Source organism: Mercurialis annua, linkage group LG5 (assembly GCF_937616625.2).
Source record: "Mercurialis annua linkage group LG5, ddMerAnnu1.2, whole genome shotgun sequence".
Classification (NCBI taxonomy): Eukaryota; Viridiplantae; Streptophyta; class Magnoliopsida; order Malpighiales; family Euphorbiaceae; genus Mercurialis; species Mercurialis annua.
The window spans coordinates 5,913,566-5,937,933 of NC_065574.1; the positions used below are offsets into that span (position 1 = coordinate 5,913,566).

The 24,368-nt window shown below is 38.2% G+C and overlaps 2 protein-coding genes across 3 annotated transcripts; both read right to left on the bottom strand.

The window, feature by feature from the left end:
* Positions 1–529: 529 nt before the first annotated feature.
* On the bottom strand, positions 530–7,949 carry LOC126682778 (protein LONG AFTER FAR-RED 3). 2 transcript variants are annotated; one of them, XM_050378536.2, is made up of 15 exons: positions 7,804–7,949; positions 7,564–7,733; positions 7,337–7,438; positions 6,705–6,777; positions 5,632–5,738; positions 5,427–5,551; positions 4,525–4,718; positions 4,249–4,334; positions 3,993–4,100; positions 3,037–3,132; positions 2,853–2,951; positions 2,642–2,716; positions 2,241–2,372; positions 2,014–2,129; positions 530–1,008 (listed from the first exon to the last, which is right to left on the bottom strand). In XM_050378536.2, the coding sequence occupies exons 1-15, from the start codon at positions 7,883–7,885 to the stop codon at positions 834–836; spliced, it is 1,740 nt and encodes a 579-aa protein (XP_050234493.1). In that variant the 5' UTR covers positions 7,886–7,949; the 3' UTR covers positions 530–833. The 2 variants fall into 2 exon arrangements, with proteins under 2 accessions (XP_050234493.1, XP_050234492.1); XM_050378535.2 differs by having other exon boundaries at positions 4,525–4,719; positions 5,422–5,551.
* A 6,191-nt stretch (positions 7,950–14,140) lies between these two features.
* LOC126681357 (uncharacterized) lies at positions 14,141–22,079 on the bottom strand. The gene is made up of 6 exons (XM_056105825.1): positions 21,942–22,079; positions 21,426–21,550; positions 21,056–21,110; positions 18,969–19,572; positions 18,584–18,794; positions 14,141–18,229 (listed from the first exon to the last, which is right to left on the bottom strand). Exons 1-6 carry the CDS (start codon positions 22,077–22,079, stop codon positions 14,284–14,286), a joined length of 5,079 nt encoding a protein of 1,692 aa, XP_055961800.1. The 3' UTR covers positions 14,141–14,283.
* Positions 22,080–24,368: the final 2,289 nt, after the last annotated feature.

A 24,368-nucleotide genomic window follows, 5' to 3' on the forward strand; every position in this document is an offset into this window, starting at 1 on the left:
TTGTTTAACTTAAAAAATTATTTAATCTTGTAAAATACATTAAAATTTTAAATTTAAAAAATAACTATTTTAAAAGGTTTATTGTAAAATCCAGACATGTACATTTTATTTCTTAAATTCAAATCTTTGTGTTTGATAGTTCACATCACATTATAACTATTATATTTTTTGACATAAAATTTACTTATTAATGGCATATCGAGACTTCCTCAAAATACAAAAAAATGCATTCAATGTCCTTCAAAAACAATACTACTCCCTCCGTCCCGTTTAAGAAGTCCCATATTCTATTTTGGGATGTCCCATTTAAAAAGTCCCATTACTATTTTTAGAGTACTTTTCCATTGAATACCCTATTTTACCCTTATTTTAGTCATCTTAAAAGAGTTCTATGGAAAATTCCACTATCATTAATAGGGGCAAAACATGAAAAAACATGAAAAGACAAGAATAATTAATGTTTTCTTAATCTGTGTGTAAAGTCAAATGGGACTTCTAAAGTGGGACGGAGGGAGTAGTAAATAAGAAGTGTTGGGTAATATATATTGTATATATTTTACTTGTATATCCTCCACTGTACACATATTTTTTCATTATCCTCCATTGAAGGTGGACAAAACATGATCGAATTTAAATGCAACAAATGTTCATTTTACCCCTTCAAACTTGGCACAAAATATCAAAATGTTCAAATTTGTATTTACAACCCAAAAAAACAGTTCGTCAATTTGAGTAAGTTTACACCCTAATTCTGGATCAGCTTGTCAATTTTGAGTGTAATGACCCTTTGTTGAATATAAATGCATTGGGAAAGTATTCCAAGGCGAGTGATTTCAGGGATAAGCCTGTGCACCAGCTACATATGTGGCCTCAACTGATGCAGATCCTTGTGCTTCAAAGTCATCCCATGAAGTGCTCGACAATATCACAAAATCTGCTCTCTTACCCGGAGATAAAGATCCCACTTCATTCTCAAGAAAGCATGCATCAGCCGCTGAAATTGTGTGCCTGCCATTGCATCATGGTGGGGAGAACCAAACTCAAAATGCAGCAAAAGATATGAGGGACCAAAGTTTCTCTATCACACAATACTAAGTAGTCATTAGTAGTATGAGTATGTACAAACCTAACCAAACCAACAAATTTCATTTCACAATATCAATTTTTTAATTTTTAGTTCGGTTTGATTTTAGACGTAAAAGAATTTCAACTAAATTTTAGTGCAAATCGAACCAAAAAACAAACTTAAATCACAAACAGAACCGACTGGTTCAGTTTGAGATTTTTTATCCTTATACATTCGATTTGATTTGGTTTGGTTTGGTTTGAACTAAATGCACACCCATGATCAGTAGCAATAATGCCCTTGGTGTGTCTACAATTAGTCGGCAAGAATTTTTTAACTCAAAGACAACACTCGTCAATATAATAACCTAGCAGCAATCGCAGTACTACTTTTGTCCTATTATATCACGGTCTTCCTGTTCTTTTCTTTTCCCTGGAAAAATGGCTTTCAGAAAGATCTCTAGTTTTTTCTTTGCTGTGAACAAAGACTTAATTAACTTAGTTTTAGTTTTGGCTCTTTCAGGTCTGCTTCACATGACACATTCCCAAAATATTTTCCTACTTCACAACACCAAAACTATGAAACACATAGTTGTCAACTTTGTCCCTAAACTTGTGACTCGGGGTCAAATAACTCACTCTCGGTTATTTTAATCAATTAAGGACACTACTTATTTTTAGGTCAATTAAGGATAATATTTTCTATTTGTCAATTAAAAACAAAATCGTGTTATTAAGGTCGCTGAAGTAGTTCGTATTGAACAATTAATTGACCTAAAAACAGAGAGTTTTATCCTTAATTGATCAAAATGGCTGAAGTGAGTTATTTGACCCCAAGTTAAAAGTTCAGAGAACTGATCGACCCTTTACTCTATTTAAAACAGGCCTAACAAGCAAGGAATGACACGAAGCAGATATCGAATGATTGCATATGTTAGCAATGCTTACGCAATTATTGCCTCTTTCAGAGATAGACACTCGGATGGAATCCAGGCATTCTCCCAACCAGGAGGTATTCTTTTGACTGCCGTCTTGATGCCTCCCAACGGATTAATGTTGGCAACCTAAAAGAGAACACACAGATTTGAGATTCTCCGAGTATGTATCTCTAGAAATCATTTGAAAGTCGAATAAGCAAATGCATCAGTAAAACTTATAGGAACTTTAGAGCTTACTGGCCAGTCGGAGCCTAAAGCCAACTGCGCATTGCTGGCTAAAATTGAGTGAAATTGGTAAGGTCCATTTTGAGCCCTGTCCACACCGAGCTTCTTTATTGCAGAATCAGCATCATCAAGTAGGTGATCTGGCTGTGTTGGATCAATGTGTCACCATTTGATCAAGCGGTTATACTCATATAAGAAATCATAAGAAAGGCAAGTGGGAAGTATTCTACCATTATAGTACAAGAAAAAGGAACCCAAAAAACAAACCGATATAGGCGTTGAGCAGAAATTTAAATGTCAAGATGGGGAACTATAAAGCTTGGCCAGTTTGAAGGTTCCAAAAGGTCAACATTTAAAAGCTGTCCCATAAAAGAAATGACAACTGAAGGCTATAAATAGTTCTGATAGAAAACCTGTACTGAAGCAATGATCCCCTGTTCACCAAATCGAGCAGCACTTCCAGATGATAAATGCTGGGCATGCTCAATCTGCCAATAATTAATCCATAACAAAACCAATAAAACAAGTATTATCAGGTATAGCCTGTTACATTCAATTTGCACAAAAAGCGAAAGAAAGTAAATTCTAGAAGAACCTTTTTCATTTTTTAGCAACAAACTTTACCCTAAATCTTCTATCCCTTTTTCCATTAATTGACACCACAGATTCATACATATCCAGGACCATGTCATTCGCTCTGTCACCTATAGCATGGATGGCAACCTGAAAATTCATCAGTGTAACACAAGTAATAACTTGATACATATATTTGTCTGTAAACAAGGTGCTTAACAAAACAAGACGACACCTGAAGTCCAACTTTATCTGATGCCAGAGTCATGTTGAAAAGACTATCAATATCAGCAACTTGCAAGCCATAATTGTGAGGCTCCTCAACATAAGGCTAGAAAACATGAAAAACTGATAAGTACAAATTTGAGGAAAACATTTTAAAAGAAAATATCCACCTTAGATTCACATACATTTTATTGCATGTGATCAAATAACCTAGCGTTAACTATATGATTGAGTTTTGAGAAGTAGATTTCAGCTGCGTTTGGTTCATTATATCAGCTGAGAGCAATTGATTAAACTTCACCATCCAGAGGAAATATACAAGCAGTACATCGATCAAGTCTGGATCCAAATGCAAGTTTAAGCCTGATCCTGAATGCAAGTTTAACAGCAGAGTAAAATTTTCATTTTTCGCTTCATTGGGTAGCATAGAATAATTGTTGAAGATTCTTCTTTTCAATTGGGGATGAGGGGATAATTTGAATTTGTGGGGGATGCAAACAGCATATTACGGAATGTTGGGCATTGAGATTGCTAGTTAGTTTTTGAAAGGGTTCGTGAGATCCTTGCGACTCAATAGTGCACAAATACAAATTAATTTAAAAGCACTTGGAGAATGTTTAAATGCGTACCTATGATATACAATAACATGCAAGGCAAGGAGCATTTACTAAAAATTGTCTCATTCATATCGTCAAGACAGCACAAGCAAAAAGGTAGCAATAATGAAAGCACTACTTTAGCATTAGCACTTTTCAAATTTCTAACAGAAGACATAACCACTAGGCATAGCAACGTATGGTCTTGGGTTCTTAGTTCCTAGTTCTTTTCCTAGAAAAAGGATGTAAATTGGAGTAAAAATATTTTTAAAGAAATCTAATGCCTTGTCCAATCTACAACTTCCTCAAAACTGTATGCTTACACAAAATATGAAGAGGTCAATTTATAAATTTATACTGCTGTCCTCACCTCATAGAAGAGTGCACTATTAGAGCCTAAAGATCCATCAGCAAAAGCCTTAACACCACCTATGTGAATCCAATTGCTCAGAGCACGGCCTGCTTTTGTAATAAGATTCTGGGTAGGCAATTAACTCTTAATAAGTGACAACAAAAGAGAGAGAGGCACTGCGTCAAATAAAAGTTCATAAAGCAAGAAGCATTAAGAGAAACATACTGATGCTAAACATTAAATAAACTTAAGAAGTAAGTTTAAGAATTCATACAGAAAGGCGTGACCAAGTTTCCATTGGAAAAAATAAGCAAACCCTGATCCTCATCTTGCCTAAAGAATCAGCCCATTGATATACATCTGTATGAAAGTGTCAAGATATCAGTCTTATTTCAGTGACAGCTTATAGGTTTCTCTCAAATCGTCACTTATTGCACATAAGAGCATTGTTCATTTCTGATTTGATAGCTATAATCATGTGATAATCTGCTATACGAGGAAAAATTTGCTGTGTAGGAAATCGTCAATTCCCAAGAGTAATAACAAATACCTGAAAGATCCTCCCAAGAATGCTCTAGTGCTGCCCCAGGAAAGTATCTTCCAAAGTCGACAACAGTTGTCACCCCCCTCATCAATGCAAGATTGCTAGCAATAAGCAAAGCTTCCCTTTTTTCATCTACTGAGACCGCTGGGATATATCTAAGAATAAGTTTCATTGCAGCATCTACTACCAATCCAGTAGGTTCTGCAGGATGATGGCACAAAATACATAAGACGATAATCATAAGTTATTAAAATAAAACATTCAATTATTCCATAGCAAGATGTTGATACTTGATAGTACTCAGCTGTTAGCAAAGTTATTACAACTAAAGCTATTGTGTTTACTAAATTTAAAAAAACTGGAAAATAAAATAAGACCGAAAAGCACGTACATCTCTCCCTTCACAATAAAATAAGACCAAAGCATAATTAATTAAACTAAAGTTAGTGAAAATTCAATGTAAAATAAAAAAATTAACAAGATTAGAAATTGTGGATTGACATGTATAGGGTCGTTGTGGCAGCCTTTGAACATCGCAGATTAGCTTCTGTATATAGCATTGGAGTGATTTTGCAAAAGTACATCTCAAGATCAAGGGTGTTTGACGGAATAAAGTTCATACCAACTCCATGAAAATAAATCTGCAGTAGTACTAATGCCATACCTTGCATGAACCAAGATAACCTCAAGATAAGCAGAGTCAAACTTTAGTTTTCACTTAATTAGAAATATAGCATTAGATATTCTTCATCTCCAAAGACTTGAGCTATGATCAAAACCGACATTTACACTACAATTGATTTCCTCTTCTAATAAAACTAAGCTTAAAAAATGAAGTTTAAGCTTGAACTAGCTATAACAAATAACATGTATATTGAGCAGCCAAACATTTATTAAATTAACCATTATCTCCTTTAGTAGATCTCATAATTGCTCCACCATTAGGATCTTCAGACGTATTATTAATCCCAGCTAACTTCAATGCTACTGAATTAGCCAAGCCCATATGACCATCCATCCTAGTTAACCAAACCTGTACAGCAATATTTATCAATAGACAAACATATGATAATGAGCACAAATAAATTTTGTCAAATGGTTATTGGCACTTACGGGATTGTTTGGAGTAATATCATCAATCCAAGAAGCTGCTGGTAATTCTCCTCCCCATAGGTCATTGTTCCATCCACCACCCAGCACCCAGGAACCTTCTTTCATATCTGAAAAATTATTCCATTGCACATTTTCCTTCAAAAGCAATCCTCTGATTTGATACTATGAGTCTGACCATTTCAAATTCTCAACAACAATGATTCATGCAATTTTGCATAAATTTAGCATTTTTTTTATTACTAACAAATGTATGTATCATGCAAAGAAGTTATGGAATGATGCTTCTTTTTGACCCACCTAACCTTTTCTAATATTAATCTTTACATAAACATTTTAAATTTATCGCGAAGTAAATCGGTTGTGTGGTAATAGGAATTGTGAGGATACTAACTGTTCAAATTTTCATGGCAAAGATGCATGGCATTGACACATCATCATCTTGAATTAAACTTTTTTGAAAGAGATGGAGTGGGAAATCATGCATGACAGCATGAGTAAGAAAGAATGTGTTAGACAGGCTTAATACATAGTTTGACCTATGAACTTGTACCATTTTACCCATCTAACCTCTAAACTTAACGTCTCACCTATTGAACCTATGAACTTGTTAAATAATCCAATTTGACCCCTGAACTTGATAAATATGCAAATATTGAACCCTTCGTGTCCACCTGTCACTTGAAACGTTCTAGAAGAAATTGTGTACGGAGAGGTTCAATGTTTACGTATTTATCAAGTTCGGGGGTCAAATCGGGTTACTTAACAAGTTCAGGGGTTCGATAGGTGAGACGTTAGGTTTGGAGGTTAGATGGGTAAAAGAGTACAAGTTCAGGGGTCAAACTATGTATTAAGCCGTTAGACATTGGTATTATTAGAGACACATGGAACACATAAGAAAGTGGCTATATGAGGCATGTTCTACTACATTCAACAGACCAAACTTTTTGGAAGAGCATGACCACATTCATACCATTGCCTATCAAATTACAAACAAGCAATTCCATAATGTATTGAAAAGTAAAAAATATTGCAGTTCTACTATGTTAAGTAAAGCATGAAAAATTGAAAATTACTTCTTACAGCATCTCTAACCCTTCTCACAAATTCATCCTTTTGGTTAACACCTCGCAGCTCCACACGCATCACCTATATTACAATAGAAATATCTCATCTTAGTATAAAATCAAATGTGACAAAAAAACATAGTGAAACAAAAGGCATGCAATAATGAAAAGTAAAAACATAAGCCTGAGGCACCATATGGATCGAAGACTTTTAAAATCTACAGATTTAAAACATAGAATAAAAAATCATGGATTTAAAAATTTCCGCCGTTTTGAATTGAATATGAAATCAATAAATTTATAACAATAGTAACAAAATAATAAAATATTAAAATAATCCATCAATCATAAGAAAAATGATGAATTTTAACTTTTCTATCTAGAAAGTGAGATTTTACATGATGAATTTTGTAGAAAGATATTTCAAAATCCATCTTTTTGTTGTACCAAACCATTTATTTTGTTTAAATTCATATATTTTACAAAATTCATGAATTTTATTCATCTAAATTTCCTCAATACAAATGGTGCGTACAAACTTTTCTTTCCAGAGGTGAACATAGATACCATTATAACAAAATAATTGAATATCATATTAAAAAAATAACATAAAGTTCAACTAAAGTTAGCATATACAGTACCTGAAGTCCACCAAAAATAAAGTGAACATGAGAATCAATAAAACCAGGAACTACTATTTTGCCTTTAAGGTCAACCACTTTAGTGTCAAATCCTGCTAAATCCTGCATTTTTTCTATATCAATCAATCGAATTGACAATATAATAAGATGCTTAACTCATAATTATTAAACCCTAAATATTCACTAATAATTAAAAAGCAAAAGCAACAAATTAAAATATTATTAACCTGAAGAGAGGAATAATTGCCTACGCGAAGAATCCTGCCTTTTTGAACAGCCATAGCATCGCCAAAAGGCAAAGAATCATCAGCAGTGAAAATAACTCCGTTTGTCATTATCAAATCCGCCGCTGATTCTCTCGTCGTCGATGAAAACAATGTCGTCTTTAACGGCCATTCTAGCGACAAAATTGAAGTTAATTATTTGCATTTTATGCAGCAAAGTGATAATATAAGAATTTATTTTACCTTGGGGTACGTTGAAGAGGGGGAGTAAAAAAATGGAGAGAGCTAGAACTACCGCGGCGGAGATGACTGTGGAAAGATTCATGGCTGGCGGGAGAAAGTACTGTTGACTTGTGAAAGCTTTCTGTGTTATAGGGATTTTTATTTTTTATTTTCTAAAATAGATTCTGGTAGGCTAAATATGTGTTTTGATTCCTAAGCTTTCAAAAAATTGGGAGTTGATCAAGAACTACAGTCGACTCTCTAATAATTAATATTTATAAATTAATAATTCTAATAATCTATATATTATATAATTGAGAGGACCAACGGAGCTCTCTCATTGATTCTCACCAAATAGAGCATTCTGATAGTTCCCATCTTTTTAAAACAACTAATTTTAATTTTATTATTTAATTGAAATTCTAATATAGATAATTCTAATCTATTTAAACTATTAAATCTAATATATTTAAACAATGACAATGGTTCTTACAAGATCTGTTTTCTCCATTGTATATGACCACCTTTTATAGATATTTGAAACCCGAAATATGAATGGTGCAAGGTGGAAATCATAAAGATAAGGATTTTACCCATTATGAGGTGGAGGGAGAGGAAGAGAATATAGAAGTTTTAATGTAGAAGTTTTACTTCTCCAAACAAAATATAGAAGTTTTACGTGATTTATACTTTTCTCAATTCTCATAAAATTTCGTATCCTAATGCAGAAAATAGTCTAAAAATTATATATAATCATTTTGTATAAAAACTTGAACCGGAGGTATCAAAATTTTCAAACTTAATCACTCAAAAAGTCGTCCACTTTTAAACCTTTTTTTAATTGCACCCTGACGTAGAAAAATTCTCTCAGAGAGTTTTCCAACGACAGTGTGCAATTAAAAAAGGTTTAAAGATGGAGTGTTTTTGAGTGATTAGGCCAAGTTTTTAATACACAGTGATATACACTGTTGAACATAGCTTACTTTCCTTTAATTTGACTAATTTAATTATATGTTTGATAGAAGATCCGTTTAGCAATTTTATAGGTTCTCTTGCTTCATATTATACATAATGGTTCGATCAAACAAGTACGCAAAGGCAATTAATAGTTATCCTTCTCCAGAAGTTTTTAAATTCTAAAGTTTTTATGAAAAGGCAATAATTTAATCGTTTTTTTCTTTTCATGTACATATTGTTGTAGTTCGTGTCGCTTTTTGAAATTTTATATAAATCGTATGACTTTTTCAGTTATTTTTATAGGAATACAGAATACTAATAAGCTTCAAACTAAAAGTTGTTGATGTCATTGTGTTAGCAAAAATACTAACTTGTAGTAATCCGGAAATACGGAATCGATCCCACGAAGACAAGAGGTTTAAAGTGAGCGAACATGTAATTGGAAATTCAATTCGGAAAGCAATGATCAATTGGAATTATAGTAATGACTACGGAATTTAAAACTAGTGAAATCAACACTTTGAGCAATTAAAAACTAAAGCAATTAATTAATAACGGGATAAAACAATAGGAAAAAGGCGCTCAAAGGTTGTTAAATCATGCCACTAACGAATCCTAGAAAATTGGGTATAGTAGTGTTATCGGTTCGGGTCAAGTTTTCCTAGATTGCCTAATCCGCTCTCTCGAGTCCGCAATTAGGTCTAATTGAGATTAGATTAACAAGTTGGAGTCTAAATCGCTCTCGCGTAATTAGAATTCAACAATGACAATCTAATCCAATCATGAAGCTAACTTCTAACCACCTATTCCCTAAACCGCCCTAGCGTGATTAGATTTTAGGTTTGTGATCAACTAAGTCCGTCTAATTAATTGACTCTCGCCTAATTAACTAGTCTCTAAACATAGATTAATAGATCAAGTTAATCTAAGCATTAAGCCCCAATAATCACAACAAACTCCCAACACAACTCAACCCTAATCAACTATTCAACTAATCATGGCAATCATCAACAACCCCCAAACAAGGAGTTTAGCTAGCCATTATCAAAACTAAAGCAATAATTAAACAAGAATTAAACATACTATTAAGATGTAGAAAGATTACCTTTAATAAGTAGAAGAAAAACATTCAACAATAACTATAATAATGAAGCTTGAATAATAATAATCTTGCATTAATCACCAAAGTTAAGAACAAGGATTTGGAATTAAAACTAAGAACAATTGTATCTAAAAATCTGAGAATAGTAATAGGAAATGGGGGCTACAAATCTAAATCTAGTGCATAACCCTAAAAAAGGGAAAATAAGGTATCCTTATATAGTACTACCCAAAATAGGGAATAAAAATACAACCCATCTAGAATGTTTGGCCCAATAGGGAAAGAAACCAAGAAAATCTGAGCTCCCTCTAGTACTATGGTCTCGAATCGAGACACTCAACTTATGAGTGTGTCTCGATTCGAGACACACCAAGCAGAAAAATCTGCTTCTCTAGGACTTGTGTCTCGATTCGAGACACCCATTTAAGTGGGATGTCTCGATTCGAGACACCTCTTCAGAAGGGGGAGGATTTGCTTCTTTTGCTTCCGGCTTTCGACTTCTTTCGCGCTCGACTTCCGCTTCCGCTCATTTTCCACTATTTCGGCCTCAAAACTCTTCGTAATGCTCTTGATTCCCTGAAACATAAACACCCTCTATAAGCTAATCAATTCCATATAAAAGCGGGGTGAAAACACATAAAAGCATACGAAAAGACATCCTAAAGATAGGAGTATTTCACTCCTATCAAACCTCCTCACACTAAAACCTTGCTTGTCCCCAAGCAAGAAATGAATCTCACTATCAACCACAACAATTAACAACCTTGGTGATTGTAAACACCAGACAACACACGAACTCCCAACCAATGAAGGCACAAGACAAATTTCTAGTGTTATCAATTGCAAGCGATGCAACCAACGATGAATGCAATTATAATGACATAGTCCAATGACATTGAGAATACTATTGGTAAGGCATTTGTGTTAAGCAAATTCGGAGTTACAATCATCTACGGGACATGCACACATTGGCCAAAGTGAAATGGTAAATCATGGCATTACTCTCATAGGAACCAAGCAAAGCACAATGAAACTCACAAGATATCACTCCAACACACAAGTGTTTAGGGTAAACAATTAAACTCACATCGTGCTTATTCACCATAAGCTTGCCTTTAGTCCCGAACTCCACTATTTGGTTCGGTAATCAACAACTATCATATGGACTTGTGAGGGTTGTAACTTGGCTATGGGTTAGGGGTAGGTAGATTTGGATACTTGGCTAAAACTTGATTTGAACGACTCTGTTCTAATATACTTTCGACCTAGCTCGGATTTTCAACACTTGTGAACTTTTGAATTATTTTTATTTATTGCCTTTGTTTATTCTTTCTTTCTTTTCTTTTCTTCATTTTCCTCTTTTTCCTTTGTGTTTTTTTTTTTTTTTTTTTATTATTTTTCTTCTTGAAATTGTTTTTATTCTTTCTTTCTTTTGATTTTCTTTTTCTCGAGGCAAGTTTCTATTCTTTTAACACTTTCACATTTCTTTCTAGTCATCAAGCTAGTGTCGCATTTTTCTCATCATTAAGTCATTCAAATCAAATTGGGTGTTTTAAGAGGTAAGTTGTTGAAATGAGTTGTGTGATTTGTGTTTGACAAGGAAAGGCTTAGGCTCAAAATGGTGATTCTAAAGGTAGAGGGTAGGCTTTTAAGTGATTTTGTTCAAAAGATTGGGGTATTCCTAATGCCATACTCATCTAGTCATTGACACTCAACCTCTATAGTTTTGAGCGGACACCAAGCAAGTTCTAGGAATTTAGCATGCAATCAATACTCACAACAACGAATAGGCTCAATAATCACTCAATAAAAGGGTGTCATGCCAAAAACTTAATTCCTATGAAAACATGCCAATCATACTCAAATTTCCAAAAATGGCACAAATTGTCAATTTAAAAGCACACATCATGCATCCGTATTAAGCACTACAACTTGTCAAAACACAACACCAATTAACATGGAATTAACTCGAATTTCATTGAACCATGTCATACAACTTGCATCTTATTAAACACATCCACATTTGATTGATTTAAACTAGAAAAATGCACTTGCTAACTTCATTGATCGGGAATAAAACTTTCATTTCACAAATACACCAAGGTCACTAATCATGCTTCAACATACACAAGCCAACGATTTAGTGCGAGGTGACTCAAAATAAACAATATAAAACAAACAAACTAGACTCCTACATTAAAAACAAAACAATAAAACCAAGACTCTAACGCATTCATATTTTCAACAACCCCTCCTCACACTATTTCTATGCTATGTCCCCATGGCAATGAAATAAAACGGAAAATTGCATGAGTTAGAGTTGAAGAAAGCAAATCTTCGAGTTCAATCGAACTCGGGTGGCTCCGGCGAAGGTGTAGGAGACGGGAAACGCGGACCGCCTTGGGCATTGTAAAACTCTTGCATCTTTTGTTCATGTCTCCTCATGCGATGTTGCATCCTTTCTTGCCTATACTCCATCTTCTTCCACATCCTTCTTTGTTCCGCCATAAAAGCACGTTGATCCGCTTGGAAATCGTATGGGGGTGGTTGCTCCCATTGGACTCCCTCCGGAACACTAGCAAATTGTTCCCCACCTTCGGCACTAGTGCCGGCCATATGCTCATCTTTTCTTCTAGGTTGCTCCTTTGGCCGCCTCGGTATGGGCTCTTCTCTTGGCTCACTCCAACCCGCTCTAGGGTAAGGTTCGCCGGGATGGGTGTCTTCCCAATGTTCTTGTACGTATTTTCCAACAACCCGTTGTTTCCTTGCATAGCCCCCATGCGAGAGATGATCCACATCGATCATCTTTGGAGGTAACAACTTGTATTTGCTTTCATCAAACTCGGGGTCTTTTCTTGCTAAGTGCATCACAAACCAACCATGGCCGAGTTTCTTACTTTTCACCGGAGCTTCTAACAAGATTTTCATGAATCGATAGCCCACATTAACATGCACATCCGGGTTGGTTTCATCCTTGAGTACCCGGAGAATTAGCAAATCCGATCGTGTTACTTTGTTGGACTCATGGCGCCCGGCATAAGAGTGAGCATACCATTTGAGCAAGACTATGGCCGCGATATCCCTCACTTCATTTAGCTTCGCATTGTGGCTATCAAAAACCGCTTTACCCGATGCCCCATTCCAAACCAAATTGTCATCAAATTCTTCCGGTATAAACTTCAATCCCATATCCCACAACGAAAAATCTTCAATCAAGTTGGCCAACGTGTATTCCCGCTCTTTCCCTTCTAGCCGGAAAGTGAGAGTTGTCTCGCTTGTTGGTGATGGTTTGAGTGTGGTGAAGAACTCATAAGTAAGCTCCTCACAATACTCATGTGGAGAAGCTTCCATTTTTGTAAAATCCAACCATTCGAAATAGGGCTTTACAATCCCATGGATTTTCAACTTCGTCATGCTTTCCCAACAAACCTTGTATGGAACGGAAATACCTTTCTTCTTAAGGCTCTTGAACATATTTCCTTCCGCCTCGGTACGGATATCAAAAGGCGTATCAAAACGGTGTCGAAGAGCCCCCGGAGTGTTAACTCCGAAAACGTTGGACCCGGAAGCACTTTTCTTACGATTGGAACGGAAGGTTCCTAGCGTTGGTTCAACCTCTGGTGGTGGTGGGTTCGAAGTTTGCGCGACGGTTTTCTTTGATCGTGTAGCTCGTGACATGGCTAGAGTGGCGTAAAGGGTGTTTGGAAATGTGTTTGGAATTGAATTTGGGTAGATGGAGTGATGGCTAGGGCTTCTTGAAGATTTGGCTTGATGAAAGAGAAAGAAGCTTTTGGATATGGAGGTTTTCTAATTTAGGTATGGAATGGTGGAGAAGATGAAGTGATGGAGTCCTTTTTATGGCTAAATTCATAGCTATGGATTGAAGGGCCAAGATGTGTTGTAAGTTGGTGATCCATGTCAAAAATTTGAATCTTGAAGGGTTAGGATCGTGCCACATCATCAATCCATGTGAAGCAAATAAGAGCCAATGAGAAAATTTCAAAATCCCCCCTTTTAGTCAAGTATCTCGAATCGAGACACCCTTATTATTCAGGTGTCTCGATTCGAGACACCAAGAGCTGAGAAGCAGAATAATCTGCTTCTCTTGTCTCGAATCGAGACAGCTTCCTAAGAGGCTTGTCTCGATTCGAGACAAGGGAAAACAGATTATTCTGTTTTTCCTTTCTTGGGGAACCTTGATTTTTTTCCGACGAAATGCTTCACCGAACTCCTACACATCCAAAAACCGAACATACCACGCGTTATCTTGAACATAACAAACATATGAAATACGCCAAATCATAAACAACACAAAAAAAAAAAAAAAACTTAAGGCAATTGCAAAATGAAATCAACTAAAAGCATTAAAATTCAAACCTCTTGGGATTGCCTCCCAAGTGCGCTTGTTTAAGGTCGAAAGCTCGACCGTCAATCCGTGGCACTTAAGTTGAAGGGGGAGCAAGATAGATCTTGTCATCTATTTGACCCGTCAAAGGTCCCAAGTAGGGCTTGCAACGGTTTCCGTTGACCTTGAACGTCTCGCCCTTTTGATTTTCTAATTCTATTGCTCCATGAACCGCCACGTGCCGGATCTTATACGGACCACTCCACCGAGATTTTAATTTTCCGGGAAACAACCGCAACCTTGAATTATAGAGCAACACAAAAGCTCCAACTTCAAATGACTTGGGTGAGATGTGAGCATCATGCCATTTCTTCGTTCTTTCTTTATAAAGTTTGGCATTCTCATAAGCATCAAGTCGGAATTCATCTAACTCATTAAGTTGCAACAACCGCTTCTCACCGGCCGCCTTGAAGTCATAGTTCAACTTTTTAATTGCCCAATAGGCTTTGTGTTCTAATTCAACCGGCAAGTGACACCCCTTACCATACACAATCCGATACGGCGACATACCGAGAGGTGTCTTAAATGCCGTGCGGTAAGCCCATAAAGCGTCATCCAGCTTGAGGGACCAATCCTTTCTTGTCCCATTTACTGTTTTCTCTAAAATCCTCTTCAACTCCCGATTCGAAACTTCCACTTGACCACTCGTTTGGGGGTGATAGGGAGTAGCAACTCGGTGGTACACATTGTACTTTTTCATCAAAACCTCAAATTGCCGGTTGCAAAAATGCGACCCCCCATCACTAATGATAACCCTTGGAGTCCCAAATCGGTTAATTAGACGCTTGAGAAACTTCACCACTACCTTGGCATCGTTTGTAGGTAAAGCCTCCGCTTCTACCCATTTCGAGACGTAATCCACACAAACCAAGATAAAAAGATTTCCATGAGACATCGGAAATGGCCCCATGAAATCTATGCCCCACACATCAAAGATCTCCACCTCTTGGATTGAGGTCAATGGCATCTCATCTCGTTTGGAAATGTTCCCTACTCGTTGACAACGATCACAATGCCCCACAAACTCCTTGGCATCGCGAAATAGGGTAGGCCAAAAGAACCCACTTTCTAGCACTCTAGCCGCGGTTCTTGACGCCCCATAATGCCCGGCGTAATCCGCCTCATGACAATGGCTCAAAATTGGCATCACTTCCTTTAAAGATACACACCTCCGAATCATCCCATCACCACATATCTTGAAAAGGTACGGCTCATCCCACAAAAAACGTTTCACATCACTCAAAAATTTCTTCTTTTGATGGTGCGATAGATCCGGTGGCATGACATTTGAAGACAAGTAATTAGCTATATCCGCATACCAAGGTGTCTCCACTTCCGAGATTACCATCAACATTTCATCCGGGAACCGTTCATTAATATCAACACCAATTGGAATAGGTTCCGGAACTTCTAATCGTGATAGGTGATCCGCCACAACGTTCTCCGTTCCTTTTTTGTCTCGGATTTCTACATCAAACTCTTGCATTAAAAGGATCCATCGAATAAGCCTTGGTTTTGCGTCTTGCTTAGCAAAAAGATATCTCAAGGCGGCATGATCGGTATAAATGATGGCCTTTGATCCGAGCAAATATTGCCGAAACTTGTCTAAAGCAAATACCACCGCCAACATCTCTTTTTCGGTGGTGGTGTAATTGAGTTGAGCTCCCGCCATGGTCCGGCTTGCGTAGTAAATCACGTGGACCTTCTTATCCTTCCTCTGACCCAAAACACACCCTAAAGCTTGGTCACTCGCATCACACATGAGCTCAAAGGGCAAGCTCCAATCCGGAGACGATATAATTGGCGCGGTCACAAGTGCCTCCTTAAGCCTCTCAAAAGCACCTTGACATTCCTCGGTGAATTCAAACGGCACATCTTTAACTAGCAATCTCGTCAAGGGCCGTGCAATAGATGAAAAGTCCTTAATGAATCGCCGGTAGAAGCCCGCATGGCCTAGAAATGCCCGAACTCCTTTGACCGTAGCCGGAGCGACTAATTTTTCAATAACTTCTGTTTTTGCCCTATCCACTTCAATTCCCGCTTCCGATATCCTATGCCCGAGTACAATGCCTTCATCCACCATAAAGTGGCACTTTTCCCAATTTAGCACCAAGTTTGTCTCAACACATCTTGCTAAAACCCGCCTTAAGTTCGCTAAACAACCATCGAATGAATCGCCAAACACGGAGAAATCGTCCATGAACACCTCCATAATATCCTCAATCATGTCGTTAAAGATTGAGGTCATACATCTTTGAAATGTGGCGGGTGCGTTGCATAGTCCGAAGGGCATTCGCCGATATGCAAAGGTACCGTAGGGGCATGTGAAGGTCGTCTTCTCTTGATCTTCCGGGAGAATTAATATTTGATTGTAACCGGAGTACCCATCAAGGAAGCAGTAAAATTTGTGCCCCGCTACCCTTTCTAACATTTGATCGATAAATGGTAGCGGAAAGTGATCCTTTCGGGTTACCTCGTTGAGCTTCCGATAATCAATGCATACTCGCCAACCGGTTACCGTCCTTGTGGATATTTGTTCTCCTTTTTCATTCTCCACCATTGTCATACCGCCCTTCTTAGGGACACATTGAATTGGGCTTACCCACTCACTATCCGAAATAGGGTAGATTATTCCGGCGTCGAGGAGCTTAACAATTTCTTTGTGCACTACCTCCTTCATATTCGGATTCAATCTTCGTTGCCTTTGAGCCGACTTCTTTGACTCATCTTCGAGATTGATCTTATGCATCACAATTTGAGGACTTATTCCACGTATGTCGGAGATTTGCCACCCTATTGCTAAAACATGCTCCTTCACCACTTGTACCACCCTCCTCTCTTGTTCCTTAGAAAGCTTGTTCGAGATGATTATTGGCAAAGTCTCATTCTCCCCAACAAAGGTATACCGGAGATGAGATGGAAGTGGCTTCAACTCAACTTGTGGTGGCACCTTGGACGATGGTGGAGTCACACCACTACTCTTGTTCAAATTCTCCGGCTTAGGTTCATCCTCCTCGGAATACTCCTCACTCGGACTATCGGAATGGAAGGTGACTTTCGAACATTCAGAAAAATTTGGGTCCCCTTCTGTTGCTCTTGTCTCGATTCGAGACAGTCTACTTATGGGACTGTCTCGAATCGAGACAAGACCATAGGGAGCTTCTGCTCCCTTTTTCTTAGTGTCTCGATTCGAGACACTCTCTTTAGTTGGGTGTCTCGAATCGAGACACTCATGTAGGGAACCCAGAAGTTGATTTTTCGTCACTCCGTCTTGATTAAACTCTTCCATACTCGCTTCAAGAGTATCCCTCACAAGTTCATCAACCAAATCGATTCTCATGCAATCTTCCTCCTCGATGGCATTCCGCATCACTCTCTTCATATCAAACTCCACACTTTCCTCATCAATTCTCAAGGTGAGCTTGCCGGCGTGAACATCGATGAGAGCACGCCCGGTGTTCATAAAAGGGCGACCGAGAATCATAGGACATTCTTTATCCACCGCATAGTCTAAGATCACAAAATCCACCGGAAAGATGAATTTATCCACTTTAACGAGTACGTCTTCTACTATCCCATACGGCTTTTTGAGAGAGTGATCGGCAAGTTGCAATACCATCGAGGTGCGCTTTACCGGTTGATCACCAAATAAAGACCTAAAAAGAAACAATGGCATCAAGTTAATACTTGCCCCAAGATCACACAAACAATTTATAGCATTCATATTTCCTATGGTGCAAGGTATAGAAAAACTCCCTGGATCTTTAAGCTTTGTCGGTAAATTGCTTTGGATTATTGAACTACAATGCTCCGTGAGCGGTATTGTCCCACCTTGCTCCCAACTACGCTTGTTCATAATTATGTCTTTCAAGAATTTTGCATATTGGGGCATCTCCCGAAGTGCATCCGCCAAGCTTAGATTGATTTGCAATTTCTTGAAAATCTCAAGGAACTTGTGAAATTTTTCGTTCCCTTGAGCTTTCCTCAACCGGCTTGGGAATGGAACCGGTGGTACAAACGGTGGAGGTGGTGGCGGCCTCACATAGGGCTCTTCAACCTCGACAATCACTTCCTCACATTCCTTTGGCAACTCTTGACTTGAACTTGCTATGTCAATTACCACTTGAGGCTCATCCTCCTCAACAACTTGCCTCTTTCCGTTGGCTTTCTCAAGAGTTCTCCCGCTTCGGAGCTCTACCGCCTTAACATGTTCTCTAGGGTTGTTCTCCGTAGTAGATGGCAATCCCCCTTGTGGTCTACCTTGAAGATTGATAGCAAGTTGAGATATTTGAGTCTCAAGCATTTGATTAGTGGCGGCTTGATTCTTTTGAAGTTGCTTCATCTCTCTAAGCTCATCCATCAACTTAACAAGCATATTCCCTTCATCCATGTTTCTTTGAGGTTGAAACCCGGGAGGATGTTGAGGTCTAGCACCCGCATTGTTGCCATGACCTTGATTGTGATGGTAATTTCCTTGTTGTTGGGGAGGTCTATTTCCACCTTGGAAGCTTGGACCCGCATGATTAGGCCCTTGAGCATTGCCTTGCCCTTCTTGATTTCTCCACCCAAAGTTTGGATGATTCCTCCATCCGGGGTTGTAGGTGTTAGAGTAGGGGTCATTAGCTTGCCTTTGTCCCCCGATGTAGTTGACTTGTTCACTCAAGGCTTGACCCGTAACTAGGCATTCTCCTCCCGAATGGCCAAAATCACCACAAAATTCACAACCTACTTGAACATAAGCCACCGGAGCGTTTCTTTGCATAGGAGCGACTTGCTTCTTGAGAGCATCCACTTGAGCTTGAAGCGAAGCATTTGCGGCTTTTATGGATTCCATCTCCCTTACTTGATCAAGAGTCATGAGTGACTTTTGAGTAGGTGGTGCTCTTCTCTCCATAGGACCCCAAGTACTACTAACCACGGCCAATTTCTCCACCAATTCAAGGGCTTCCTCATAGGTCTTTTGCATAAGTGAACCCCCCGAAGCCGCATCGATAGTGGCTCGGGTAGTGACATTCGTCCCATCATAGAAGATTTGTATAACATGCTCTCTATTGAGCCGATGATGGGGTACACTTCGTTGTAAATCCTTGAACCGCTCCCATGCCTCATGAAGTGATTCTCCTTCAAATTGGACAAACTCAAGTATGTCTTTAGTCAACTTTGTAGTCTTGCCATGAGGGAAATATTTGTTAAGGAAGGCTTGAGCCAACTCCCTCCAATTGTGAATGGACTCATTAGGTAGAGAATGCAACCAAATGCTAGCCTTGTCCCTCAAGGAAAAAGGAAACATCCGAAGTTTAATTTGGTCCGCCGTTATCCCATGAAGCTTGAATGTGTTTAGAACACCCAAAAACTTGGCGATATGCTCATTAGGATCCTCATGACTCAACCCAAAGAAGGCACAACGATTTTCCAAAAGTTGAATGGTACTCGGCTTGATCTCAAAAGTTGCCGCTTGAACCGGCATTGCGAAGCATCCAAAAGTTGCATTGTCCACATCCGGCAAGAAAAACTCACCCAAAGTTTGTCTTTGTTGGTTTGGCACGTGTGCGTGCGCTTGGGGTCGATCATCCCTTGGGTGGTCTTGTTGCCTTGGTCGGTTCACATTCCCTAATGGAGGAGCGGGTGGATATTGTTGTTCCCCTCCATCCATTAGAGGATTGAACCTCCCCTCTTCATCATAATTGTTTCCCTCGTTATTCATAACTTCGGGTATACGGGCTCTTCTTCTTACACCTCTTTCGTAGTTACCGAGGTTATCTTGGAACGGTTCTAGTGGTAGATTTGCTCGTCGCGTATTGTGCATACACAAAAATCAAATTCCCTACACAAACAACAACAAGAAAACCGAGTGTAAACCACGAAAGATAATTAATAACAAAAAACCAAAAACAGAAAATAACGCTAACTCGACCGAATTTCACAATACTTTCAATCAATTAAACGCAACCTTGTCCCCGGCAACGGCGCCAAAAACTTGTTAGCAAAAATACTAACTTGTAGTAATCCGGAAATACGGAATCGATCCCACGAAGACAAGATGTTTAAAGTGAGCGAACATGTAATTGGAAATTCAATTCGGAAAGCAATGATCAATTGGAATTATAGTAATGACTACGGAATTTAAAACTAGTGAAATCAACACTTTGAGCAATTAAAAACTAAAGCAATTAATTAATAACGGGATAAAACAATAGGAAAAAGGCGCTCAAAGGTTGTTAAATCATGCCACTAACGAATCCTAGAAAATTGGGTATAGTAGTGTTATCGGTTCGGGTCAAGTTTTCCTAGATTGCCTAATCCGCTCTCTCGAGTCCGCAATTAGGTCTAATTGAGATTAGATTAACAAGTTGGAGTCTAAATCGCTCTCGCGTAATTAGAATTCAACAATGACAATCTAATCCAATCATGAAGCTAACTTCTAACCACCTATTCCCTAAACCGCCCTAGCGTGATTAGATTTTAGGTTTGTGATCAACTAAGTCCGTCTAATTAATTGACTCTCGCCTAATTAACTAGTCTCTAAACATAGATTAATAGATCAAGTTAATCTAAGCATTAAGCCCCAATAATCACAACAAACTCCCAACACAACTCAACCCTAATCAACTATTCAACTAATCATGGCAATCATCAACAACCCCCAAACAAGGAGTTTAGCTAGCCATTATCAAAACTAAAGCAATAATTAAACAAGAATTAAACATACTATTAAGATGTAGAAAGATTACCTTTAATAAGTAGAAGAAAAACATTCAACAATAACTATAATAATGAAGCTTGAATAATAATAATCTTGCATTAATCACCAAAGTTAAGAACAAGGATTTGGAATTAAAACTAAGAACAATTGTATCTAAAAATCTGAGAATAGTAATAGGAAATGGGGGCTACAAATCTAAATCTAGTGCATAACCCTAAAAAAGGGAAAATAAGGTATCCTTATATAGTACTACCCAAAATAGGGAATAAAAATACAACCCATCTAGAATGTTTGGCCCAATAGGGAAAGAAACCAAGAAAATCTGAGCTCCCTCTAGTACTATGGTCTCGAATCGAGACACTCAACTTATGAGTGTGTCTCGATTCGAGACACACCAAGCAGAAAAATCTGCTTCTCTAGGACTTGTGTCTCGATTCGAGACACCCATTTAAGTGGGATGTCTCGATTCGAGACACCTCTTCAGAAGGGGGAGGATTTGCTTCTTTTGCTTCCGGCTTTCGACTTCTTTCGCGCTCGACTTCCGCTTCCGCTCATTTTCCACTATTTCGGCCTCAAAACTCTTCGTAATGCTCTTGATTCCCTGAAACATAAACACCCTCTATAAGCTAATCAATTCCATATAAAAGCGGGGTGAAAACACATAAAAGCATACGAAAAGACATCCTAAAGATAGGAGTATTTCACTCCTATCAAACCTCCTCACACTAAAACCTTGCTTGTCCCCAAGCAAGAAATGAATCTCACTATCAACCACAACAATTAACAACCTTGGTGATTGTAAACACCAGACAACACACGAACTCCCAACCAATGAAGGCACAAGACAAATTTCTAGTGTTATCAATTGCAAGCGATGCAACCAACGATGAATGCAATTATAATGACATAGTCCAATGACATTGAGAATACTATTGGTAAGGCATTTGTGTTAAGCAAATTCGGAGTTACAATCATCTACGGGACATGCACACATTGGCCAAAGTGAAATGGTAAATCATGGCATTACTCTCATAGGAACCAAGCAAAGCACAATGAAACTCACAAGATATCACTCCAACACACAAGTGTTTAGGGTAAACAATTAAACTCACATCGTGCTTATTCACCATAAGCTTGCCTTTAGTCCCGAACTCCACTATTTGGTTCGGTAATCAACAACTATCATATGGACTTGTGAGGGTTGTAACTTGGCTATGGGTTAGGGGTAGGTAGATTTGGATACTTGGCTAAAACTTGATTTGAACGACTCTGTTCTAATATACTTTCGACCTAGCTCGGATTTTCAACACTTGTGAACTTTTGAATTATTTTTATTTATTGCCTTTGTTTATTCTTTCTTTCTTTTCTTTTCTTCATTTTCCTCTTTTTCCTTTGTGTTTTTTTTTTTTTTTTTTTTATTATTTTTCTTCTTGAAATTGTTTTTATTCTTTCTTTCTTTTGATTTTCTTTTTCTCGAGGCAAGTTTCTATTCTTTTAACACTTTCACATTTCTTTCTAGTCATCAAGCTAGTGTCGCATTTTTCTCATCATTAAGTCATTCAAATCAAATTGGGTGTTTTAAGAGGTAAGTTGTTGAAATGAGTTGTGTGATTTGTGTTTGACAAGGAAAGGCTTAGGCTCAAAATGGTGATTCTAAAGGTAGAGGGTAGGCTTTTAAGTGATTTTGTTCAAAAGATTGGGGTATTCCTAATGCCATACTCATCTAGTCATTGACACTCAACCTCTATAGTTTTGAGCGGACACCAAGCAAGTTCTAGGAATTTAGCATGCAATCAATACTCACAACAACGAATAGGCTCAATAATCACTCAATAAAAGGGTGTCATGCCAAAAACTTAATTCCTATGAAAACATGCCAATCATACTCAAATTTCCAAAAATGGCACAAATTGTCAATTTAAAAGCACACATCATGCATCCGTATTAAGCACTACAACTTGTCAAAACACAACACCAATTAACATGGAATTAACTCGAATTTCATTGAACCATGTCATACAACTTGCATCTTATTAAACACATCCACATTTGATTGATTTAAACTAGAAAAATGCACTTGCTAACTTCATTGATCGGGAATAAAACTTTCATTTCACAAATACACCAAGGTCACTAATCATGCTTCAACATACACAAGCCAACGATTTAGTGCGAGGTGACTCAAAATAAACAATATAAAACAAACAAACTAGACTCCTACATTAAAAACAAAACAATAAAACCGAGACTCTAACGCATTCATATTTTCAACAACCCCTCCTCACACTATTTCTATGCTATGTCCCCATGGCAATGAAATAAAACGGAAAATTGCATGAGTTAGAGTTGAAGAAAGCAAATCTTCGAGTTCAATCGAACTCGGGTGGCTCCGGCGAAGGTGTAGGAGACGGGAAACGCGGACCGCCTTGGGCATTGTAAAACTCTTGCATCTTTTGTTCATGTCTCCTCATGCGATGTTGCATCCTTTCTTGCCTATACTCCATCTTCTTCCACATCCTTCTTTGTTCCGCCATAAAAGCACGTTGATCCGCTTGGAAATCGTATGGGGGTGGTTGCTCCCATTGGACTCCCTCCGGAACACTAGCAAATTGTTCCCCACCTTCGGCACTAGTGCCGGCCATATGCTCATCTTTTCTTCTAGGTTGCTCCTTTGGCCGCCTCGGTATGGGCTCTTCTCTTGGCTCACTCCAACCCGCTCTAGGGTAAGGTTCGCCGGGATGGGTGTCTTCCCAATGTTCTTGTACGTATTTTCCAACAACCCGTTGTTTCCTTGCATAGCCCCCATGCGAGAGATGATCCACATCGATCATCTTTGGAGGTAACAACTTGTATTTGCTTTCATCAAACTCGGGGTCTTTTCTTGCTAAGTGCATCACAAACCAACCATGGCCGAGTTTCTTATTTTTCACCGGAGCTTCTAACAAGATTTTCATGAATCGATAGCCCACATTAACATGCACATCCGGGTTGGTTTCATCCTTGAGTACCCGGAGAATTAGCAAATCCGATCGTGTTACTTTGTTGGACTCATGGCGCCCGGCATAAGAGTGAGCATACCATTTGAGCAAGACTATGGCCGCGATATCCCTCACTTCATTTAGCTTCGCATTGTGGCTATCAAAAACCGCTTTACCCGATGCCCCATTCCAAACCAAATTGTCATCAAATTCTTCCGGTATAAACTTCAATCCCATATCCCACAACGAAAAATCTTCAATCAAGTTGGCCAACGTGTATTCCCGCTCTTTCCCTTCTAGCCGGAAAGTGAGAGTTGTCTCGCTTGTTGGTGATGGTTTGAGTGTGGTGAAGAACTCATAAGTAAGCTCCTCACAATACTCATGTGGAGAAGCTTCCATTTTTGTAAAATCCAACCATTCGAAATAGGGCTTTACAATCCC

What these genes read in the sequence shown, in the direction of transcription:
- LOC126682778 (XM_050378535.2), bottom strand. Translation starts at nt 7,885, where the DNA reads ATGAATCTTTCCACAGTCATCTCCGCCGCGGTAGTTCTAGCTCTCTCC. An exon ending in ATATTACTCCAAACAATCCC is followed by an intron (nt 5,552 to 5,631) that starts GTAAGTGCCAAT and finishes ATTGCTGTACAG; the next exon opens with GTTTGGTTAACTAGGATGGA. An exon ending in GGATCATTGCTTCAGTACAG is followed by an intron (nt 2,373 to 2,641) that starts GTTTTCTATCAG and finishes GATCCAACACAG; the next exon opens with CCAGATCACCTACTTGATGA.
- LOC126681357 (XM_056105825.1), bottom strand. Translation starts at nt 22,079, where the DNA reads ATGGTGAATAAGCACGATGTGAGTTTAATTGTTTACCCTAAACACTTG. An exon ending in ACCATTTCACTTTGGCCAAT is followed by an intron (nt 21,551 to 21,941) that starts GTGTGCATGTCC and finishes TTTATGTTTCAG; the next exon opens with GGAATCAAGAGCATTACGAA. An exon ending in GGCTTATGTTCAAGTAGGTT is followed by an intron (nt 18,795 to 18,968) that starts GTGAATTTTGTG and finishes GAAATCAAGAAG; the next exon opens with GGCAAGGCAATGCTCAAGGG.